This window comes from Spinacia oleracea, chromosome 1 (assembly GCF_020520425.1).
Source record: "Spinacia oleracea cultivar Varoflay chromosome 1, BTI_SOV_V1, whole genome shotgun sequence".
Taxonomy (NCBI): Eukaryota; Viridiplantae; Streptophyta; class Magnoliopsida; order Caryophyllales; family Amaranthaceae; genus Spinacia; species Spinacia oleracea.
Genome location: NC_079487.1, coordinates 129598650 through 129623432, shown reverse-complemented (window position 1 = coordinate 129623432; position 24783 = coordinate 129598650). Strand labels below are relative to the sequence as shown.

The window sequence follows — 24783 nt, the reverse complement described above, 5'->3', positions numbered from 1 at the left end:
AAGCAATACCATGATCGAAGCTAAAAATTCATAAGTCTGTAACATGGTACAAGCTTAAAATTCATAAGCCTGTACCATGGTACAAGCTAAAAATGCATAAGTTTCTAAAAAAAAACCCTCTTGTGAAGACTCGGCCATTTTGTCGCTTACGACGTGATGGTGGTGGCCGGAGGTAGTGGCCGGCGATGGTGGCCAGAGGTGGTGGCCGGCGGTGGTGGGAGAGAATTGGAAAGCAAGATTAAGTAAGGGTACTAATGGGAAATAAGCTAGGGAAAATAATATGGCATGGGGCAGCTTTTAGCGCTCCACTTAAACAATTATATATAGGTATGTGTTCCTGATTAAGGGGTACAAATTAGTTAGGTACTCCTTTCGTTTCTTTTTGTTTTTTAGGTTTTCCTTTTTAGGTGTATCAAAATGTCACATTTCCTTTTATATTATCACATAAATGCTTTAATATTCCCTATCAAAATTTATGTCCAATGATTATTTGAATCAATTAATTAAATTCATTGGGTTATTAATCTCTCACACTTTTCTATTGGGACATTATTTTTTCTCATTTTCCCAATATCAGAATTTTGATAAGAGTGAAACATTATAATTAAACGTAATTATCCTTGTTTAAATAAATAAATTAGAGGAATCTAATCGTTAATAAACGTACAAAAGATCAAATGTAAAGAACAAAAAGAAACGGGGGAGTAGTATATATAAAAACTTACTTAAAAGCTTGACAAATGTTACTATGTTAGAGCTTTTTACAGAGGTAGGTAACTCGATCTATTAAAAGGACCCTCTTCATCCCCATTCCTCTCTTTTATAATCAAACACAAAACAGAAAATAAGCAGTGAAACAAACAACAATAATGGAGATGAATAAAGTGGTAATTAATTAAGCTTGTTTGTTTTGGTAGCCATTTTGGTACGTGGTTGCTGCAAAACCTCAACCTATCTTGGCCTCTTGGGCGTTCGCTATCAACGCGAATTCCCTGACCCACTCTCAGTCTCTCAGCCATGCATGGGCCTTACTGGCCTTACTGTTATGACGTTGCAATTTTAATCTACACTAGTTGGTCCGTGCGCTAGCGCGCACGGTCCCCCAAGATATAAAAAATTAATTACCAAAACGCAATGTAAATCTCGAGTCTAATTAGTATGCGGAAATAGGTTGAGGAGTACAGTGTTGGCAATGATGTTAGGCGTGCAGTGGAGGCATTCATCATCGTTGGCTCACTTGTCGATTGTAGGGGAGGTATATACAAATGATAATCACATCATTACATGCTTTCACATTTCAAACTTAAACCTTGAGCTCACTATATGCTCATATACTCATATACTCTTATGTAATGCACTTAGTTTGAATTCTTTATTTTAAAATCGCATCAATGTTAACTACTTGTAATATGTATGACTTAATGAGGTTGGTCCCATCGAGAAAATTACTGGCAAAGTCAAGTACAACAAGTTCAGACAGTTCAGTAAAATCAAGTTTGATAGGGCTTGAGAAAGAATTATTCCTAAGATCAAGCACCTGAAACCTGGTGGTGCACTGAGACACTCACATGAAATTGCCCATATGCACATGCAATGTTTTTTGCCTGTTTTACTTCACGCTTAGCTGCCTTCAGATATCTAGCTAGAAGCAAAAATTGTATCTTGCAAATGAGCACCTATAACCTCAAATTAACGGTGGGTGTAGACGATCTGCTGGTGTCCTTAACAGATCAGATGGTGAAAGATGAGGGCCTTGGATATGTGCTACCCTCTGATATCGAGTGTTGATAGAAAGGTCTCGTACGTACTCAATCGTTTCATCTGATCATGTTTTTGCTAAGGAACCTTATGTGGTATTTCCAGCAGCAGTCCCTCGGGATTGAAGTCATGGGAGGCTGATGAATTGTAGGGAATTGGTGAGGACTTCGCTACAAAGTTTGAAGTTTGTTGTTGTCTTGTGCTTCCACCATCAATTTGATTGGCATATAAATTACTCTAAAGTCTTTTCAAAATAACTTATTACATCATGAAGAAGAAGAAGAAGAAGAAGAAGAAGAAGAAGAAGAAGAAGAAGAAGAAGAAGAAGAAGAAGAAGAAGAAGGTGGGTTTTAATCACACTCGAGAAATAAATAATAGAGCACACTAAAACGTAAAACTAAAATTTCAAAAGTTGCGCGCACTGTAAATAAAATATAATAACATTTCTTACAACTGCAAACTATACGTGCTGGTTACATTTCCTAGTACAACCAGTCACCTATGCCGGATTCAGCTCTTCAAAGACTTATCTGCCTTAATCGGTTATACATGAGAAAGAAAAAACATAGAACCCAACCTATCTTCATTACACAAATCAACACCTTACCCAGTTATAGTCCTAACATTAGCCTTATTTCATGCCTTAACCCTAAAATATTTAGCTACAAGAATTTGTAAGTATCAATAGAGCAAAGAAAAAACATTAACCCATGCTCGCCAGTTCCCTCACTAAAGGAAGCGTAAATTCTGACAGGAAGGAAAATCATTTTATAGATTATTTTTTAAAAAGTTTTAACACATTTTCCACTAACTATATTAAAAAAAAAAAAAAAAAAAAAAAAAAAAAAAAAAAAAAAAAAAACCCTTATCAACTATCACCTAATTAAATATGAAATCGATTACTTTTACACCAAAAATACCCTTTTGGAGTCTCCTTAACCGCCTAGAGTCGCATGAGGGGCGACTCCTTAAGAGGTGACACAATCGATACCATCTTGACGTGTCACATGTGACTCGACACTACAGGGTGGTTTTTTAGTGGCCTCTTATGTTGGAGCCGACTCGTAAAGAAAAAAATTCCATGTATATAGATTATATATTTTTTATGAGTCGTTTGCTTCTTTAAAGGCGACATGTATAGTAGGGTATGCCTCTATGGTGTCGTTTGTTTCCTTAGAGGCGACACCTAAAGTAGTATATGGTGTCACCGGCTTCTTTAGAGGCGACGCATAAAGTAGTCTACGGTGTCGCTTTCTTCTTGAGGTGACACGTAAAATAGTTTATGGTGTCGTGTGCTTCTTCATAGGCGACCCAATAGCCAATAATATGAGATATACTTTCAGCTATTGAGTCGCATCTTAATTAGAGGCGACATGGTTGCTACTTTGTTTTTTTTATATCGTAAATATATTGTAGCCTATGTAGGACTCGAACCTACATATATGCGCAATGGCACATTGCTCTACCAATTGAGCTAATAGGCTTTCACGAATAATTAATGGTAGTACTACTTTACGTATAACTCTGGAAAAAACATTAAAACTATGACCAAATTAAAAGTAACAAGGCACTTAAAGAGAAATAATAAGGAGCTATTAGTTTTTTCTTAAAAGGCGGAGTAAAAGACAATATAAAAGAGATATTGTTGAAAATCTTGAAACCCATAAATTACTCACCATTATCACTTACTCACCATTATCACTTCTATAATGCGAGTAGTTGAGAACTGGTACCAACAAAAATGTTTTGACGATCTGCTGGAAATTGTTTTTGCCCGATTTCCGAGCGATCTTGCTTGCCTTAATTACTTGGAACAGTGGTTTCTGCTTCTTCTCTGTATTGAATACATACTATTCTACTGCACATGATACAACAATGTTCCAAAATCAGAACTTTGAAAAGGAAATATCCCCATCATCCGAACAAATAAACAAAAACTTAACAGGCATATACTACTATAATAATTGCAGCTAAAGCACAATGAGCAGAAACATGAAAGCATTATAAACAGTGCTTTTTAGGTGGTATAGTTAAGAAGACGAGCCTTTATTAGCAGTCTGTCAACTCCCAAAGAAAGCAGAGCAGTACTTCAGCAGCATCAATGCAGCAAATGATTTACTTTGTGCTAGCTACAACCAACTGTTTAATTCCAGTTTGAAAAGTGAGTCTTCTAACTTCAGTAACATTTATCCATCTCTTCTTCATGACAAATAGTTGGACCTGTTTAAATGTGCGTGATATAACCAGCTGCCAAGCTATTATTGATCACGAGCAAGCTTCAACAGACTCATTTACATAATTACATGTATTGAGGGGGTATTATACAATATTGATATCTAGTCCTCATTAACACACGATCTTGTCTTAAAGACCTTCATTTTGATTCTCAGACCACTTAAAATGTGCAGGATATAACTGTCAAACTGTCACTGATCTTCATTTTGATGCAGTGAGGGACGAAAGCTAATCCGTATTCATTAACACCTGATAAACAATTCAGAATATCAGAGACTCAGAGTTATATGCAGAATTATAGAAAATGCAGTTGAGAATTTCTTCTATTTAAATGTTTCTGACTTGATAATGCCTTGCCTAGTGATTATAAATGGACCAAGTTCCTGACGCATTTCAGGTTTGGAAACCATGGATTCCTCTTCGTATCTAAAATGAAACCATGGCAGTTAGCTTAAGTTATTGTTCTTGATCATTTTTACCTCAATGAAATACCTCAACCGCTCAACGCATCAACTAATTCACCATGAGCTTAAGACAACCTGCCAATCTTTGCAAAGCTCAACAATTTTGGTAATAATTAGGCTTTGAACATGACAGTGGGAAGCCCGCAACAATGTGAACTTATTCAATCAAATAAGGACATTACAACACCAAAGTCGCAACCCATCCCTGATCATATCTAGGTAGAGCCCAAAAATTTAAAAAGTAAACAAAATAGGGGATGCAGATAGATAAAACAAAATTACTATATTTTATCACTCATGGGATCTCTTCTGCTGATACATACAGAAAAAAAAGGAGATAATCAAACAAGTTATAAATCATAAAGAGTTTAACCAAAAGATGCCATCACCCGCACACGCAGAAAAATATACACAAACTGATGGAATCGGATTGACTTCTGAGTAACAGAATAAGTGAGACTGAGCTCACAAATTAACAAAGAAAAAAAAAAAGAATAAGAAGAGTGTATCTCTTGAAAAGCATATATGAAGAATTTCCCAAAAATTAAAAACAGAACCCTGATCCCCCAAAATAAGGTACATGAAGCTAAGCTTGCAAATTCACCTGAATATATAACTATGTTAATCAGACAAGAGTTTATGCGAGATGTAAACTCCGGCATACATATTAGGTAAGCATCCAACAAACAACCCCTCCCTATGTAAGAGGAAAGGAGGTAGAGGGTGTATAAGAATTGGTCCCAAGTCCCAACACGCCTAGTCTCCTAACAATTGGAGCTGCACGGTCATTATTAAGGACGTTTCCTGCAGTGTACTCTATGAACAATGTGGTTCAAAATCTTATGACGTTCAACTCTTGTGAACTTCAGGAGCACAAGAAGAATATACTTCACATTTGAAAATTCAATCACAAAACAAATATATGAATCACCAAGGTACATTGAAAAATCCACCACTATTTGGGTGCCTGGTTAAATGTTTACTATGCACTATATCATATACGCCAAAAGTGAGACATAAAGACCAGTTAATTACCCCCCACATATTTTTCCTGATGGCAGTTATTCGACTTTTGATTTTTTCTCTTATCTTCCAAGAGAGCCTTGTTCATTTTCTTACATGCACTTCTAGTCTCTGCATTCATGAAACCTAGTAAGAAGTCTTGGAGAAAGTAAGCTTGGCCCTACTGAATAGGTAATACAATAAGCTCGTTTAACTTTCTGGAAATACACAATGAATTTCAGTTTCTATTGTGTCCTGAGATGACTTTCAAGTTATTGTCGAATTACCAAAGTTGCAAGGCATGCAAGTTCCCTTTCTACTTAACCATTTGAGGCTCTTCCCAATATAACCATCTGCCCACCCAAAAAGATAAGAAAATAGTCTCAATCAAGAGCCAAATTTAATATCCTAAATGCGTGAACAAAAAGTTAGATCAGCAGAGATGCAAATGATTCGGTCTTGTGGAAGCCATATATAAACCCGTGATACAGATGCTATGAGGAAATTGGAGGTGCAAGAATTTACAGGTTGATTAAAAGTACCAGCACAAAATAGGAAATTGAATCAAAGAATAGTTGACCAGAAACTGAGTTGAATTGAATGATCATATACACAAAACTTAACAATCATAACGAACAATATACAGAGGTTTCCAAGAAGTTGTAACTGATAACAAGAACAACAATTGAGCTACACTACAATCTATTTTGCACACAGGGACAGGCCTATAGAACACATTAAAGGTGATAATTGAAAAGCAATAATGCATCACACAATAAACACGTTGTAAAAAAACACAAGAGAAGTAGAGAGGTAGTAAGACTTACTAATTCTTCAACATGTTTAATTGGATGGCTGATGCAGACAACCAACGGTGTTGTGTTTTAACTTCGGCAGACAAGCGAAAATCTGGTATCAAGTATTGGGTACCCTATTAGGGATCCGTCCTTAAACCATGCGACTTCACCCAATCTGACATCGCTCCTTGACAAGTGTTCGGGGAATACACAGCGCAGGGCACCAAGCATATCCCACCTAGAGTTGATGACCTTGAGCTCACGCCTCACGGTTCCTGGCGAAGGTTTCAGGGGTCTTCTGATAGTCCAGCAGTATCCCATGATGGGGATTTCACCAGTAAGGTATGACGTGGTCTGCTCTGAGAAGGGGCCCATGTACTTGGGACGGTCAGGACATTACCTGCATTTTAATTACAGAAGTTATTACTCTTCATACCAAATAAATAAATTACACTTCATTCATATCATATAATAGTGTTTAACTATAATTACAATAATATGCTGCGAAGTAGATTATGTATTAAAATAAACAAGAATGGTCTCAACAGAGAGCACTTTGTTTTTCCAAAGCAGTATCTTTCTAAACATGTCAAATAAAAGATTTCGGTATGGGTTTAGAAACTATCAATGAAAGTGGATAAACCGTCCAAAACTGAAGACATTATATGAGAATGGATATCACCTCTCCTCTCCACCATCAGTACCCTCCAAATCCATTACTATAGTGCAAGGCTCAATGCAGGCACAATTTACTAACCAAATACCTATGGTTGCTGATACCTAGAGAAAATAGTATTCATTTGTCAATATGACTGGTATAGAATTGGTAATAAACACAATTTGGACAAGAATACATCGAATTACCGTCCTCTAAATGTATCCATCTCCCTGAAGTTGGTTCCAAATGATTATTCAATAATGTACTTTTACTTATAGTAGCAAAAGAAAGAAATCAAACATAATGATGCCATGTTTTCCATATAAGACAACTGTGCAGAGGGTACATAATGTCAAAAATAAATGAAATAAAATTAGAGTAGAGTAGTTTGGAAAAAACACGAATTAAAATAAAAAGAAGTCAAATGACAGCTAGTACAAGAGTATAGCTATGAATATTAGTCACAATTTTAACTCAATCGACATAGCGAAGAAACATTAGTCATAAGATACACGAAGTACATACGTCTTAAACTGAAATAAAAAAGATCAATCTATTTTTTTTTAAAGTGTATGTTCCATGGTTACAAAACAACATGCATTGAGGTATAAGCTTATTAGAACAAAAAGGTAGTACATACCACTACTTTGTGGACTCACGATGTAAAATACGACATATGATTATATGAAAGCCCACATCGATCAGCTGGGTAGAACATCCAGCTTCATTATCTGAGAAAGATAGACATAAACTTAGGATGGCAACACATCGGTGACTCCAAAAGCCTCACGATCAATCAACATAAACATGCACATAATGTTCTAATAATCTTCTTCAAGTTTGTGGTTTGGAGAAGAAAATATCTATTTACGATAAGCAATAAGCAGTGTCGTTCCACCAGGGTCTCTCGAGGAATACACAGTTTTAACACTTAGTGTGATGCAAAACAACATGGGGTGGAGCATATTAGAGCAAAGCAACATATTGCTTCGTCTCTCCAACCAGTATATTTAATTGTTTAAACCAAGCTACCAAATTTCATGTGTTACAGTAGAGCATATTAGAGCAAAGCAAGATTACCCATACTCAAAACTAATGTATAGATATGAGAAAACTAAGAGAATCAACAAACGTCTTAGGTTTCAGAACAAAATACCATACGAGTACAAATGGGGTGGAGCATTTACTCTAAGAACTCCATTCCATGGAAAAGTTGAAAGCATACGAAACAATCCATGATGATAGATTGGATACTACCACAATACTGTCCGCTGACCCTTTTATGTTCAAGGGGTATATCTAGATCTTAAAGTAACATCTACTTTTTTAATTAATCTCATTTAACTAACTATAAAATTAAACCTGTAACTTCTTTCCACCTTATGTATTAAACTAAGACTAAAAACTGAAAGTAGCCATACCTATGAAATGATAATACAAGTTCCATCCTTACGCCGATTAGATAAAAAGCAACATAGATCTGCAGAAGCAAACTTCGTTATCCCACTTAACCATCTACCAGTTATTAATAACTAATTCAGTTCATTAGGTATAATGCGACGGAAAATGTACCAATTAGTGCGATAGAAGGACTGAAACACCTAGAAAATGATGCTCCTGATTGAACAAACAAACAAAAAAACAAACAATAGAGTAAATCATTAAAGTGAACCTCGGAGAAATTGTTGCAACAAAAAATGCTAGCTAAAGCAAATCTCAAACAGAAATGCGAGCCCTGTCAACGAGCTTCGGAACAAAATACCGCCCAGATTGGCAATGGGAGAAGTGCGGCGGGGCTGCAGAACACAGGGTTGCCACGCGGGCATAAGGTGCTAGAGAGGATCAAAGAAGTTAGTAATGGACGTTGGCCTTTGGAAATTGGACTATGGTTCAAGCTCCGTCTCACCCCTGTCAAAAAACCCTATAAAAAAATTAATATACACACAAATCATAGAAACAGTAGCAAAATTACGCATGGTTTTTAAGAAACGAAAAAATAATAACATCAATTAAACAAACAAAATTGCCTTTTAAGTATTAATTTATCTCACCTAAGACAAAATTTGGTCTTCTCCTCTTCTTCCCAAGCACAAGCCCTGGACTCAGAAACAGAAACACTCCTCCTACCAATTTCAAATGCCTTAAACTCTTGGATATCTCCTCTTCCTCTTCTTTGAAGCTCCAATTAGTCGTAAGTGAATCAAATGGGGTTGATCCAATTTGGAGCTTGGCAAAATGACACTCTTGTAATTGAGTCATGTTAATTGGGCTAGTGGGCATCAATGCTAGTGGGCCAGACCGGCTAGCCGGAGTGTTGTGACGGGCAGGCAAGGAACTCTTGAAGGGTGTGTGACACCTTGAGGTTGTGGATCTGCCTAAAAGGGTAATTTCAGTGCCAAAATCTATGTGTTTCACCTCTTGAAATGGGATCACTTATGTACTTGCATATGCAGTAGCCTTATTATTGTTGTCAAAATTGTGAATTTGTGACTTTTGAACAATAATGCCTCTTTCATAGGCTCCGAGTATCTGAAATTGGTGATATAAGGACTCATTCATCTGTGAATTTGTCTGCATTTTCACAAGATTTATTTTTACTGTCAAATTAACATACAGATTGACAAACCAGCATTTAACAACAATCAAATCGTCAGGAAAAAGGAATTCAAAACTTGAGAAAATCATAATTCTAATGCAGATAAATGTGCAAAATTGCAAGAAAAATCTGTAAATTAATTTGCATGTTCAACTTTGTGAAACTATTTTTCAGTTCATTGATCAAAATTATTGACAAATTTATATGCAAATAACATAATCATCAAATTCTACTTTTTCCTTTTTCCAATTAAGTTTCCTGAATTCTATAAAATGGGTTTTCATTTATTAATCATTTAAAACGGAACCCACTAAAAATAATAAAAAAAGCTGAAGAACTTCACAACTAAAAAGTTGAAAAGGAAATAATTGTTTAAAACGTAACCAGCAAGCCTACATTTGAGGAGAAATGGCATACCTTTTAGAGGCAAATCAACAGGAATTATGACCCCATTGAAAGTGATAGCTGAACTAAGTTTTTGTTGCTGTTGCTGATAATGGTGGTGGTCATCCATAGAAGCACCTGTAGCAGAAGCAGAACAATTAACAAACTTTGGAACTGTCGCTTTTGCAATCTCTTCTTCCTCAATTACCATGATTTTTTTTGGATCTTCGATCATTGAAAATACCCAGTAGCAGATAAACTTATGGTTTTTAGATAATTGGTTTACATTCTTTGTGAGCTCAATACTTTTTGCGCCTAGCTGAAACCAAGAAACTCCTGCAATAACTGAAAGAAGTATCAAATCACCCTTGATTTTGCAAATGTAGTTGTATATAGATCATACTAATGACACCAAAAAAACTGATATAGCTAAAAAGATCCTCAATGAAGCTCCAAACATACAGAAATTGGAAATAAAAATTAATAAGAAGAGAAAAATTGATCTGTAATGTGAAGAAAAAGTTGAATAAATCGCATGACTATGCATCTATGCCCCATCCTGCAAACATTTCCTACATGATACATTGTACTAATCTCTGCCAAATGGTTAGTGTAATGGTCTCCAAAGTCCCACTAAATACAAAGGTACTCACATTTAAGATTACGTAATAGAATCATTGAAATTTGAAACAGATCAAATCAATTTCAATATTTTAGAGCTGAACAAAATTCTTAGGGTTTCTGCTGTAATTAGCGAATAATAAATTTAAAAATACAAACAAATTTGAAAATGGTAAAATGATTTTTGTAAAAGAAAACTTACAGTAACAACATTAAATTGCCGAAAATCTAAAACAAAACACAGTCGACTTCCCCTAATCCCATTCGATTACTCCTAATCAATTTTATTTAAAGAATAACTAAAATCCCAATATAATTCCAATCCACTTAATTGAGTATAGTCTAGCGCACTCGAATCTTAATTTGCTTAAACCAACTGTAATGATGCCCAACAAACTGAGTTTGACTGATGATGGAAAAGCAGATATCCTATATATACATAAGAATGAGATGAGGACTCACCTATACATCACATGAAACGAAATCCATAGTCCCGGATCATTGTTACTTTGAAATACTACACAAAAAAGACCTGTTTAGTATGTATATTCGCCCAGAAAAACCAATCAAGTCATGAATCATGAAAAAAAACAAACGACTAACCTTCGTTGGGGGATGGCCATACAGAATCTCATCAACAATCAACTTTCATCAAATTGATAGAAATTCGCGAAGATCTGACCGTGTTCTGAAGAATTAAAACCCTAATTTTGCAGAAATCTTCAGAAGTTCATCGATCACTTTGTAAGAATTTAGAGTTACGAATTGAAATTGATATTTAGGAGTGAGAATGGTAGTTGATGGACAGAGTTATGAAAACAGAAAATGAAAGTTCAAAACCCTAGAGATAGATGGCTCGAATGGCTGAGAGAAGGAGAGTGCGTGTGTAGAGAAAATGAAGAAAATTGATATCATAAACCCTAAAAAACGTAATCAACAGAGGAGAAAGGGAAAGAGTCAAGGAGAGAAACCTTGAACTTGAAGCAACTTGAAGCTCGTTGCTTTCACCTCCGCATCAGCCAATCAAAAGATCTAGAAGTAGAAACCCTAGAAAACGCGATCGAGATCAAATTCTAGCTCAACAGATCCAAAATCAGATTTTTTAACACTAACATTAACCTTAAAACATCAAGAAAGCCGATAGTTTTTTGCCGGGGAAAACGGCGGGGCCGCACCGACGCCATGGGAGATGACAGCAAACCTTGAAAGAGAAAAGGATGAAGGGAGAAGGAGAGGCAAGGGAGAGAGAAAAGAAAACAAGACAGAGGGGGTTAAGGCAGCCCACAAAGCAACGTGGCAACAGATGAGCAAGATAGCACAAATGTTAAATGGGAGAGGTTTAAGGGCACTTTGGTCAATGAACTATTGAATGAATAGTCAAAACCAAGTTCTCACTTTTAAAGGTTGTAGGATGCAATGTTCTACGTTCTTTATGTTTTTAATCCTAGTTCATTGTTATGACGTTGTGTTAGATAGTAGACACCAATCTTGTGCGCCAGGAAATTAAATAACTACTACTATTACGTACTTCCTCCGTTTCTGAAAGTTCTTTACGCTTAGGAATATGTGTCCAAAATATGAAAACTTTGACCGTAAATTCTCACTATTATATACATCAAAACTTTACATGTAATATCTTGTTAGATTGGTCTCATTATGTATTTTCAGAATATCAACTTTTTATATTTTTTTCACATAGAAAATTGGATATAATAGTAGTTAAATATTGCATTGGAGTCCGTACAAATAGTAACTGTAAAGAACTTTCTGAAACGGAGATAGTATCTTGTTGTGTTCGGAAAGATCGTGTTCAAAGTCGTTTCCCAAGAAACAACAGCAAGTCTTGCGTGTGACGCGCCACACCATCAACTAACGGTGCGACGCATTCACATTGGGGAAGTAGTGCGCCGCCCAGCTAGCTACTAATGGTGTTTATATATAAAACGCAAGAACATATATCATGGAATTGAATTAAATTAGAGCTTTGATGCGTGCATTGATCTTGGGTACTACCCTTGGTTGAGGCAATTTTTTTGTCCTTTTTCCTTCTCTTATTTTGGACAACGATACAACTTTTTTCATTTTTTAAATTATTCACATCATAATTCTTAAATTTTTGGTGTTTATAATATCATTCAAGATTACTCACATAATACTTAGGATTATTAATCTTAATTTAAATAGTAATTATTTTTTTAAGTGGTATTTTATCATATAAAATGTTGCGAAGTTACTTTAATTTTTAATCAGGGTTACATGTTGTATGTTAATACTTAATAGTGTTACTTTTAAATTTTAAGTACAACTACCACTAATATTACTTAAGATTACTTATATTCGTAATTGGTTACTTCTATTTATAATTCCAGTTACTTTGTAGTCTTAACAATGTTACTTTTAATCCAGTTAATTAGTCACATATAACATTGGGAAGTTACTTTAGTTTTTTTTTTTACTAAGCTTATATTTTGTATGTAAATTGTGTTACTTTTAAACCATATGCACAACCACTACTTATATTACTAAGGGTTACTTACTTACTTATATTTATAATTTCAGTTACTTTAATAGTTTTAGAATAGGTATTTTTAATCCAGTTACTTAGTCACATACTTCGTATAACATTAGGAAGTTACTTTAGTTTTTTTTACTAAGGTTATCTTTTGTATGTTAATGGTGTTACTTTTAAACCAAAAGCACAACTGTAACTTTTTTTTTAGGGGGGGGAGGGGGGGAGAGGTCGAACAACAACTACTTGTATTACTAAGGGTTACTTCTATTTATAATTTCAGTTACTTGTATAATTTTAGAAGAATTACCTTTAATCAAGCTACTTATTTACTTAAAACATTAGGATGTTACTTTACTATTTTACAAGGATTACTTTTTGTATTTTAACGTTGTTACTTTTAAATATTACTCCTAAAGGTTGCTTCTATTTATAGTAATTGGTTACATTAATATTTCACTGGGGTACATAGTTTTTGTATGTTAATGTTAGTTACTTTTAAATATTCAAAAGGTCTTGCGCGCACTAGGTGTACAATAAATTTATTGTACACCAAGATAACTTTTACTTATTTTTTTGTAACTTTAACCTAGTTTTGATTAACTTTTATATTAGTAAAAAAATGTAGATAGATAAACATTTTAAAGAGTTAAATGATTAATTTTATAAATTATTAGTGATTTTGATGAAACAATTTTTATTAAAATGAAAAAATTTATCATTAAAAAATGGATAACTTTTAGACATTTTGAGTTAACTTTTACTTTGGTGTACAATATTTATTGTACAACCATTGTAAATAAGAATTTGTGTTAAATATTAGGCGCAATCATTACTAAATATTACTAAAGGTTACTTCTATTTATAATTTCAGTTATTTTTATAATTGATTGTACAACCATTGTAAATAAGAATTTGTGTTAAATATTAGGCGCAATCATTACTAAATATTACTAAAGGTTACTTCTATTTATAATTTCAGTTATTTTTATAATTATGGAAGAATTACCTTTAATCAAGCTACTTATTCACTTAGAATATTAGGATGTTACTTTAATATTTTACTAGAATTACTTTTTGTAGGTTAACGTTGTTACTTTTAAATATTAGCTACTAAAGGTTACTTCTACTTATTGTAATTAGTTGCTTCAATTCTACTTTTCGTATGTTAATATTTCACTAGGGTGATTTTTCGTATGGTAATTTTATTATGGAGTATATGTTTCTTCTATTTGTATCTGGTTACTTCTATTTATATTTTCAGTTACTTTTATAAGTTTGGAAGAGTTAGTAAATGTTCCTGTCAGTCATCGAACCCGCAACGTCTTACGCCCAACGGCCCAAGAAAACGTTTGAGTTGGTTGGACACTACTCCAACAAGCATTCATGTGGTATAATATGTATTCCCAGTTTATTATATTTGCTTAGGCGCGCAGAGTTGCATTGATTGATAATCAATGTGAACACGTCATACAATCAGCTTAATGCTGTGGCTTGCCACATACTCCCTCCGTCCCATAATATAGTGCCTGTTTTCCTAAAATGGTGTCCCTAAATGATGTGCCTATTTCTATTTTAAACCATTAATTTTTACTTTGAAAATTGTATTTTTTGACTTTTATTCAACCCATGTGCTTGATTTTTGTCTTTTTTAGGCCTATTTATTATGTACACACCTTTAATCTCTAATTTCTCTCTCCATATAAGCCAACTAACATGTACTTTATCTTGAAAGAACAAATAATTATTGTTTTTATTATCAATGTTATACTTTACCTTAATAACCGTGATTTTGGTCAAACGGGCACTATATTATGGGACGGAGGGAGTATAAAACTTGAGGATAAACCAATACCAATCACAATGATTACTATTATTAATTATAATTTTAAGTACGTGTCATCATCAATCTATTAATTAAGGGGGCATTTTATCCGGCAGTTGCAGAGGGGAGAGGGCTAACAGGATTGGGCCGTGGTGTATTTGGGCCGTTTCTGGTCTGGGTTTGAGCATGACGCAGTGACGCTGTATCAAATGTTTAAGGACAGGGGTCGGGGTGTGCACAGTCCAGTCCGGACCAATGGATTTAGTCCTCAGTCCTTGGAAAATGCGATTTTGGGTTTCCAATCCGGTCCTGTCAAAACCCACAAAATTTTGCTCGAACCGCTGACCCGGAATATATTTTTTAAAAATAAATATTCATATAGAAGAGCAAAACTAATTGCAGCCCATGTACATTAATCCTCCAAAAAAAAAAATACTTATAATACTCCGTAAGTGAAGAAATGGAGATGAAGAGGGTGCATGTTAGTATGGTAGTTTTGGTAGCAATATTGGTGGTTACCACCGCACCTGAACCCGTGTTAGGCGTCCGCGAAATCCCGCACCCCCTTACAAGCATCATGCTTCAAGGGGTTGGCGCTGATAATAACAATAATATAAAGGCAAATTTGTCAAAAACTACCTTATAAAATATGATTTTTGCGAAAAACTACCTTATAAAAAAAATGTTGTAATAAACTACCTTATAAAAAATTTATGTTGTAAGATACTACCTTTTCCCAAATTACGAACGTTTGATTGAAATTTCGGGATTGACTTTACCATATATATGTCACGTGCCATTTAATTACGTCTTTCCCGTTAGATGTCGCGTAATATGCACCTAGTAAAGTCAACGTCGTAATTTTGAATTAATGCTCATAATATGGCCAAAGGTAGTATCTTACAACATAAAATTTTTATAAGGTAGTTTATTACAACATTTTTTTTATAAGGTAGTTTTTCGCAAAAATCATATTTTATAAGGTAGTTTTTGACAAATTTACCTAATATAAATGGTCTCAGTTGCAGAACTAGGATGGAAGAATGCGTCCAATATCCAGGGGACGAGACTAGGTCATGTTGCGAACCCTTAGCGTGCATGCCAATTGCCAGTGGGTTTATTCAAATGGTTATGTTTCCCCGATCCTTTTGGTGCTTAGGCTATGTTTGGCAACATTAGCTGAAATGTAGCTGAAACTGATAAGTTGCCTGAATTAATAAGGTATCAACTGAAATTGATAAGGTGCTGAAACTGATAAGATAGCTGAATTAGAAACCTGTTTGGTAAAACTGATTGTTTAAGATATTGATTTTTTTAGCTAATATTTCATATACTTTTATATCAATATTATTTATTTTTATTCTATTAATACATAAAATAATAATACTTCGTACATGTTATTTTAATTTGGGTCGTTAAATTTGGGTCATTGAAAACAAATCAAAATTTAAAGAATGGTAAATGGACAAGATGGGCCACTTGACTTGCTTTGGATTTCCTTCCTTTCTCTCTCAGGTTTTTGTTTTAGGATGGCAATTTGGCAATGTCCTGCTTTTTTCAACCTCCCTTCTTTTCTTTTGTCTGTAGTAAGGTGGAGAACAAAAAAAATTCCTCTCATTTACCTTCCATCAGATCTTCAAATTTGTTTGTTTTAATCCCAAAATTTGTCAAAAAACTTGAATCTCACCTCTGAATCACTCAATCACTCTAAAGTCCTAAACCACCTTATTTTGCTGAAAAATCGGAATTAGCATAATTGGATTTCTAGGCTTTGAAGAACAAGGAAAGAGATTGTGATTGAAGAAATTGATATGAGATTTGATGATAATATAAGTTGCATGTTTCCAGTGCAGAGTATTGGTTCCAGTATTTTGTTTGTTACTTGATTAATTGCTACCTGTTTTGGTTTCTCTGGTTTTTCTATTTTTTTTATTTACAGAAAATAAAGATTCCATGACTGATTTCGTGACTGATTTACAGACGTTAATCCTATTAACGTTTGGATTTCAGTCCATTTATCCACCTTAAATTTTATTTCAGCTTCTTACCAAACACTCTTATTCATTTAAGGTGACTTAAATTATCAGCACCTAATCATTTAAGTTGACTGAAAGTGATCGCCAAACAGACCCTTAATTTATAATCTTTAATCTATTCATCTTCAGCTATAACGTAATTAATATGTATGGAGTAATTAATTAAATAAAGGCATACTACTTCATTCTGTAGGAAATGTGTATCAGAGCCAACGTGACGCAAAGGTCACAGGTTCGAATCTCATCCACCCCTCCTTTTAAAGTGGAATATTTCGCGCTAGGTATGAGGAGGCATATGATGCATCCACACTTCAAGCCCAAAGGGCTTTCATGTGAGGGGCGTGATAGAGTATAAAAACTAATACACAAATTCTTATTTACATGGGGTGTATGATAAATATTGTCCACCGAAGTTAAAGTTAACTTAAAATACTTAAAAGTTACCTTTATATAGGTAAAAGTTATCTATTTTTTACTGATAAAATTTTTCATTTTAATAAAAAAAATTTCTTCAAAATCAATAATATTGTATAAAATTTATCATTTAGCCCTTTAAAATGTTTATCTATGAACTTCTTTTTAATAATATAAAAGTTAGAGAAAATTGGGTAAAAGTTAGAGAAAACTGGATAAAAGTTATGTTGGTGTACAATAAATTTATTGTACACCTTGTGCATGCAAGACCTTTTGAAACTAATACACAAATTCTTGTTTACATGGGGTGTACGATAAATATTGTACACCGAAGTTAAAGTTAACTTAAAATACTTAAAAGTTACCTTTATATAGGTAAAAGTTATCTATTTTTTACTGATAAAATTTTTCATTTTAATAAAAAATATTTCTTCAAAATCAATAATATTGTATAAAATTTATCATTTAGCCCTTTAAAATGTTTATCTATGAACTTCTTTTTAATAATATAAAAGTTAGAGAAAATTGGGTAAAAGTTAGAGAAAACTGGATAAAAGTTATGTTGGTGTACAATAAATTTATTGTACACCTTGTGCATGCAAGACCTTTTGAAACTAATAATAGTAGTTGGGTCATAAAGGTTGGATTATTTAGAAATATCGCATAGGTAAGCTTAATTAAAGAAAATCGGACATTGGATTAATAATTACAAAATTTCCTTGACTTTGTAGCAGGTAACCGGTCATCCAGGCTTAATAATAGTAGTTGGGTCATAAAGGTTGGATTATTTAGAAATATCGCATAGGTAGGCTTAATTAAAGAAAACCGGGCAAATGTTGGATTAATAATTACAAATTTTCCATTTTTTAATTAATGAAAGGTTTTTCAATGGCTGCAAAGAAAAGGTAGTCACCATAATAGTATTCAATCTTAGACCCTTTATTGTGAAAAAGCCAATCTTGTCCATTCATTAGTTTGACTTAAAAAGTAAATAAAAGAAATGAAAACGAATTAAGAAAAACATAAAATTTGTAAATAACATTGTGAAACAGACTAAAATAAAAAGTGTAAAGATCATTTTAAAATGGAGATAGTAATTAATACATAACATTTCCAAACTCAAGTGTGTACTTCATTACAAATTAAGACCCGGCCTTATTACAAGATTTATAAACGTAGTAGTATAACAATGCCTTAAACCTCATACAATGCGAAAATATAGCATAAACACTTGATATGAGAACAATTACCGCTATGAAATTAAATCACCAATATTAAATTATTGAACATACATATTTTGCGTAATACAATTTAATTTGAATTTGTTACTGAGAACGAAATACCTTAACCTTAAACTCATCCTTCATATGAAGTATGAAAGAGGAATCTGGAACATGATCATGTTGTTTTACCTGTATATGATAGTTTTGGATTACAATGGCAGCAACAATCTTCATTTGGATGAACACCATCTGCTTTCCTATGCAACTCCTGGGCCCACCACTAAACACCGAATACTTGTATGATGGCTCATGTTTAATCACATTTCCTTCTGATATAAATCTTTCAGGCTTAAACTCGTTGCAGTCATCTCCCCATATCGATTTCATCCTTCCCATTGCATATAGGTTGAAGATAATTTGCATGTTTGGATTCACTAAATGACCACTTGGAAGGATGTCTGGTTCAACTGGTGTATGGCTTGTAAAAGCTACCGAAGGATACAATCTAAGTACTTCACATATTGTAGCATGAAGATAAATTAACTTATTACTGACTTCTTTGAAGTTTCTTAGAAACCTATCTATATTATTTTTTTGATCTTTCAGTGGTATCATTATCGTGTTTAGTTCCTCTTTAATCTTTTGTAAAACTCGTGGATTTTTCGAGAGAAGGTAAAAAAACCAACCTAAAGCAACACTGGTTGTTTCACCCCCGGCTAGGAAAAAGTTGGTTATTGTATCCCTTAAAAACTTGTCGTTATTTTGAATAACTAGAGATTTTGTGTTTTTGTTCTCATCCAAGATCAATAATGTCAATAAATCAACATGACTCACCTCATTATCAATGTCTTTAGATGATGATGATGCTCCTTGTATTAATATTTTTTCCTTTTTCCTATCTATGCACTCGTAAATGAAATCATCAACTATTTTAGTCTCTTGTTTTAACCTCTTCTCTTCGCCTACATTCAACCACCTTTGAAATTTCCAAATGCATGTCGGAACTACATGACGAGAAATCCCCACTTTCTCCATACTAGGCACAGCCTTTAAGAGTGGAAAATTAGGCAACTCAACAGTTAAAGATGATGGATCATGGTCCATCATGATGATAGACATGACATCATACATGAACCTCGAGAATACATCATGCAAATCTATCTCAATTCCATCTTTACATACATGGTCAAGGATCGGGATGAGACCACTCTCCACTTTTTGAAAAGTTGTATTCACCAAAAGTTGGTGGAATTTAGGATGATTGGTGAAAGATTGAGCTACATTTCGATGGAAAAGCCATATATTAGAATCCGTATTAAGGATCCCATCTCCAAGGGGTTCAAGGATTTCATTTAACTTGGCGCCCTTTCCATAATTTCCGAATTTCTTGCTCGACACATGGTAAATGTTGGCAGGATCAACGGTAAGTAGTAGGTTCATGTTGGTGAACCAAGGGCCTTTTATTTGAAAAATCATATCAGATTTTTCCATAACTTCAATCATAAAATCGTTGATTCTGTGAGCATTTTTAAGAAGCGCGGGAAGCATCCCAACAAGGGGCCAGTTTGTTGGGAGACCATTTTTTTTACCAAAGAAGTAGCAACAAAATACAAAAGAAATGAGCAATGTGATGATAACCATGTATACCATTTTTTGCTCAATTTTTATTTCTTTCTTAGGTTGGGGAGGCAAGGCCGAAGGGGGCTTATGATTCATGTTCAGGGAAAGAGCCCTTTATATAGGTGAGTTACTTACATACTTCCTCTGTTTCAAAAAGATCTTTACAGTTACTATTTGCACTAACTCTAATGCAATATTTAACTACTAATATATTCAATTTCGTATGTGAAAAAATTATAAAAATTTGATATTGTGAAAATACATATCAAGACCAATATGACAAGATCTTACATGTAACATTTTGATGTATATAATAGTGAGAATTTACGGTCAAAGTTTTCATACTTTGGACACATTTTCCAAAACGTACTTAAAAAACATTCAGAAACGGAGGTAGTAGTACGTATGGTCTTATTATATCATTTGCTTAACACTTTGTTTGGATAAGGGTAAATGTTGGAAAAGGGAAGGAATTGAATATAATGTAAAGGGAGGAGAATAAACTCTCTTGTTAGGATAAAAGGTTTGGATAAGAGAGGGGAGGGAAACGGAGAGCATAAATTTTTGTTTAAAGGTGGTGTACAATAAATATTGACATCGAAGTGAAATTTGACTCATAATGTTTTAAAAGTTATCCGCTATAATGTAAAAGTTATCTACCACGTTTTTTAGTGACAATTTTTTTGCTTTAATAAAAATACACTCTTCAAAATCACTAATACGGAGTAATGTATAAAGGGTAACTATGTAACTCTTTAAAATGTTTTTCCATAAAAAATATTATAATATAAATATTAATCAAAACACGTTAAAAATTACTAAAAAAAAAACACTTATGTATAATAAATTTATTGTTCACCTAGTGTGTACAAGACCTTTTGAAAAAGAAAATCATTTTCCCTTCATTTAATAAACAAAATCCATCCAAAATTGAAGAGGTTTGGAGGAAAAATGAAGCTCGTCTTCCTCCTCCCCGCCCCTTCCTTTCTTTCCCCTCTCTTTCCTCCTATTTCTCGAGTACCTTCTATTGTACTTCATCTTGTTATCAAAAAACACAATACTCCCTCCGTTCAAAATTATTTTTACGTACACTTTTCATTTACATCTGTCCCACATTAGTTATTTACATTTCTGTTTTGGAAAAGACCGCATAATTATTTTAATATACCTCTCTTTTTCCACTATAAAAATGCTAGGGTACATTTCTGTTTTGGAAAAGACCGCATAATTTTTTTAATACCTCTCTTTTTCCACTATAAAAATGTTAGGCTCCCACATTCTGTTACATGCGATTAAAAAATACTTCACTATCTTATCTCAGTTTACTTTTTTAATAAAAATAATTTTCGATTTTTACACCAAATTAAATACCCCCGAGGTTTAACTTAATTCACCAAATAACATATATTTTTAATAATTCAACATATACGTACCCACGATGTTTTAAAAATATTCACGACTTGCCCCTGTCGTTAAGTGACCTTTAGAATTTAAGGGTTTTATCTTCTTCGTCCCTCCTTCATCTTCTCTCTCCACCTTCTTCCTATTTTTCACTCCCACTTCTCTAAGATCCCCCTCCATTTTCCATGGCTGCCAATTCTCTCCCCTCCCCCTTCCTCAAAGTATTTCCTAAAATTCAAACAATTTTACCTACCTAATCTGCTCATTTATCTCCTCCTCCAACAAAAAGCAACAATAGTAGCAACTACAACAATGGCAACCCCAACCTCTCTTCCCTCACCTCCTACCCTAATTCCTCCACTCAACAAATCGACAAAAAAATTATACAGTTATAATGACATTTAATACTCCAAAGAAAAAACTCAATAATCTCTCACAATGTAATTCAATTAAGTTGTCCTAAAGGAAAGGAATACGAAAAAGTAAACTTGAAATTAAAATTAAATTAGCATAAAATATGAAAAACTCAAAAAAAACATAAATTGGTAAACCCATATCGAATAATCAACCTTATTAGCTTCAGATTCGATTGACGATTTGCTGGAAAACTCGATAGCTTGATCTTAAATCTTGTTGGAAAACTCATTAAGTATTGAGAATATCATGCTATTTATAGTAAATTCTACACCTAGGGTAGTCACATGCATATGTTTTCTGTTTTGTTCTTTTACTCTTCCTAGATAGCCTGTTTTGTAGTGATCCTAGTGGATCTTGCCAGCTTTGTTTTGGCCTCTTGTATACATGTAATTTAGGGTTGTGCATAGACCTTTGTATATAAGGTGAAGGCAGGCCTTTTGTGCCGTTTTGAGACCTCACAAACACAGAAATACAAAACACAAAAAACACCAGAATTCCTGGTGAAGAAACCACTGCATCATAACAGCAAAACTCTTTGAATCTTTCTTCATGGTATTAGAGCAGGTTTAAACGTTCTTAAATCTTAAAGATTTTGAGAGTTTGCTGTTCTGAAATAACAAACCAGCAAGAAAAATCAAAGCTTTCGAAACAGAAACAGAAATGGGTGAAACAAATTCCTCCTCAAAAAATAATCTGAATCCCTACAAAGATCCTCTCTTTATTGCAGTAAATGAGAGTGCTGCAACACCAATTGGAAGTATCTTGTTTGATGGAAAGAATTTCCTGAATTGGAGCAGAAGCATCAGGATTGCTCTTGGTGCCAAGAACAAACTGGGATTCTTAGAAGGGAAGCATCCTAAACCTTCTGAAGGTCCTGATGAAATCCAGAAATGGACTAGATGTGATTATATGGTGAGGTCATGGTTGTTGGCCACCATGAAGCCTGAAATTGCAAGTAGCCTTGTGACTATGCAATCAACTAAGAGGTTGTGGGAAGAAATTGTTGAAAGGCATGGGCAAACAAGTGCTCCTCTTCTCTTTCAACTGAAGAAAGACATGTGGGAATTGCAGCAAGGGTATCTCAGTGTAAGTGAATAGTACTGCAAATTGAAGGATTTTTGGGATCAAATCTCAGAAATTGAAGACATACCAGAGTGTTCTTGTGGTGCTCTGGCAAAGTGCAGCTGCAGCATTGTCAAAAAAATGATTGAGAGGGAATCATCCACCAAGCTCATGAAGTTTCTCATGGGTCTCAACTCTGATTATGAGCAGATGAAGACAAATTTCCTTGGGATGGATCCACTGATTCTTGTGAACAAGGTGTACAATCTAGTCATGCAGGTTGAGAAACAAAAGCAGATCACGGGAGAAATCAGTATTGGGAGTCAAACAAGTGCTCTAGCAGCAAACAGGCAAGGAGAGAGTCTTGGTCCTCTGATGAACTTTAATAAGAGAGAATACAAAAAAATGAGACTTGAGAAGATTGAAAGAGATGCAAAGAAATGTCAGCATTGTGGAATGAAGGGACACTTAAGGGAAGAGTGTTTTAAGCTAGTTGGATATCCTGACTGGTTTAAGAACAATCCAAAGGGAAAAGGAAACACAAGACAAGCTGCGCGCAAATGCAACTAGAAGTGAAGAAGAATATTCTGGAGACAACCCCCTGGAGTTTGGAAATGCAGGAGGTAATGCAATGAAACATGATGACAAGTTCATTTCTTCTGTTGTACAGGAAGTGATGAAAGCAATTGGTGAGAAGCAGAATGCAACAGCTAGCAGTCACAGCAACTTTGCAGGTAAAGAAATTCTTTCTAATGCAGTGAATCATTATGATGACTCTTACTGTAATACATGGCTCATAGATTCAGGAGCTAGTGATCACATGACATGAAACAAAAGTGTTCTTACTAACATGAGAACATTAGACAAGCAGATAAGGGTAGGATTACCTGATGGAAATGTCAAAACAGTTAAAGAAATAGGAGATGTGAAATTGAATGATAATGTGACTCTTTTTGATGTGTTATATGTAAGTGATTTCAAACACAACTTGCTGTCAGTGAGCAAATTGGTTCACAAAGATGACCTGAAGCTTTTATTTCATAAACATGGGTGTTCTCTTCAGGGCCTTTCCACTGAAGATAATGTAGTGTTTGGAGAGAATGAAAGTGATCTGTACAAGCTGATCAACTTTGAAAGTAAGCTCACAAGAAGGAGAAAAGGAAGGGAGGAGGTTTGCTTGGTGAAGGAAGAAGGAAAAGAATCAAAGAGCTGTAATAAAATAGAGAAACTAGATTTAATTCATGCTAGACTAGGGCATGTTTCTATTTCTAAGATGGAACATTTGGATTTTTGCAAATGTAAAGACTTAAAGAGCTATTTCTGTGACACTTGTTCAGTTGCTAAACATCACAAGTTACCTTTCTCTCCAAGTAAATCTATTCCTGGAAATGTTTTTGAATTGATTCATGTTGATTTATGGGGTCCTTACAGGACTAAGAGTATTACAGGTGCAAGCTATTTCCTAACTATAGTTGATGACTATAGTAGAGTGACTTGGACACATTTGTTGTCAAACAAGGAACAGGTTAAGGGAATCCTGGTTGGTTTCCTTGCTCATATAGAAAATCATTTTAACACCACTGTTAAAACCCTGAGAAGTGACAATGGAACATAAATTTTTCAGAATGAATGTGCACAAATCTTTGCTCAAAAGGGCATTACACACCAAAGAAGTGTGCCAGGTGTACCTCAACAGAATGCAAGAGTTGAGAGGAAGCACAGGTTTCTGCTTGAGACAGCAAGAGCCCTGAAGATCCATGC

At 34.2% G+C, this 24783-nt stretch overlaps 1 protein-coding gene and 1 long non-coding RNA gene across 12 annotated transcripts; both read right to left on the bottom strand.

Annotated features, from left to right (window-relative positions):
• Window positions 1-3622: 3622 nt before the first annotated feature.
• On the bottom strand, window positions 3623-11823 carry LOC110797554 (uncharacterized). 11 transcript variants are annotated; one of them, XR_008920743.1, is made up of 9 exons: window positions 11119-11821; window positions 10978-11032; window positions 9928-10239; window positions 8966-9485; window positions 8487-8822; window positions 8336-8394; window positions 7555-7645; window positions 6287-6656; window positions 3623-5591 (listed from the first exon to the last, which is right to left on the bottom strand). It is a non-coding gene; the product is annotated as an uncharacterized lncRNA (long non-coding RNA). The 11 variants fall into 11 exon arrangements; XR_008920750.1 differs by having other exon boundaries at window positions 3623-6656; window positions 9928-10032; window positions 10103-10239; XR_008920753.1 differs by having other exon boundaries at window positions 3623-6656; window positions 9928-10032; window positions 10181-10239.
• A 6561-nt stretch (window positions 11824-18384) lies between these two features.
• LOC110802333 (alkane hydroxylase MAH1) lies at window positions 18385-20216 on the bottom strand. Its single transcript, XM_022007781.2, has one exon. It carries the CDS (start codon window positions 20170-20172, stop codon window positions 18625-18627), a length of 1548 nt encoding a protein of 515 aa, XP_021863473.2. The 5' UTR covers window positions 20173-20216; the 3' UTR covers window positions 18385-18624.
• Between the last annotated feature and the right edge of the window lie 4567 nt (window positions 20217-24783).

Coding starts and splice junctions, on each gene's coding strand:
- LOC110802333 (XM_022007781.2), bottom strand. CDS start 20,172: ATGGTATACATGGTTATCATCACATTGCTCATTTCTTTTGTATTTTGT.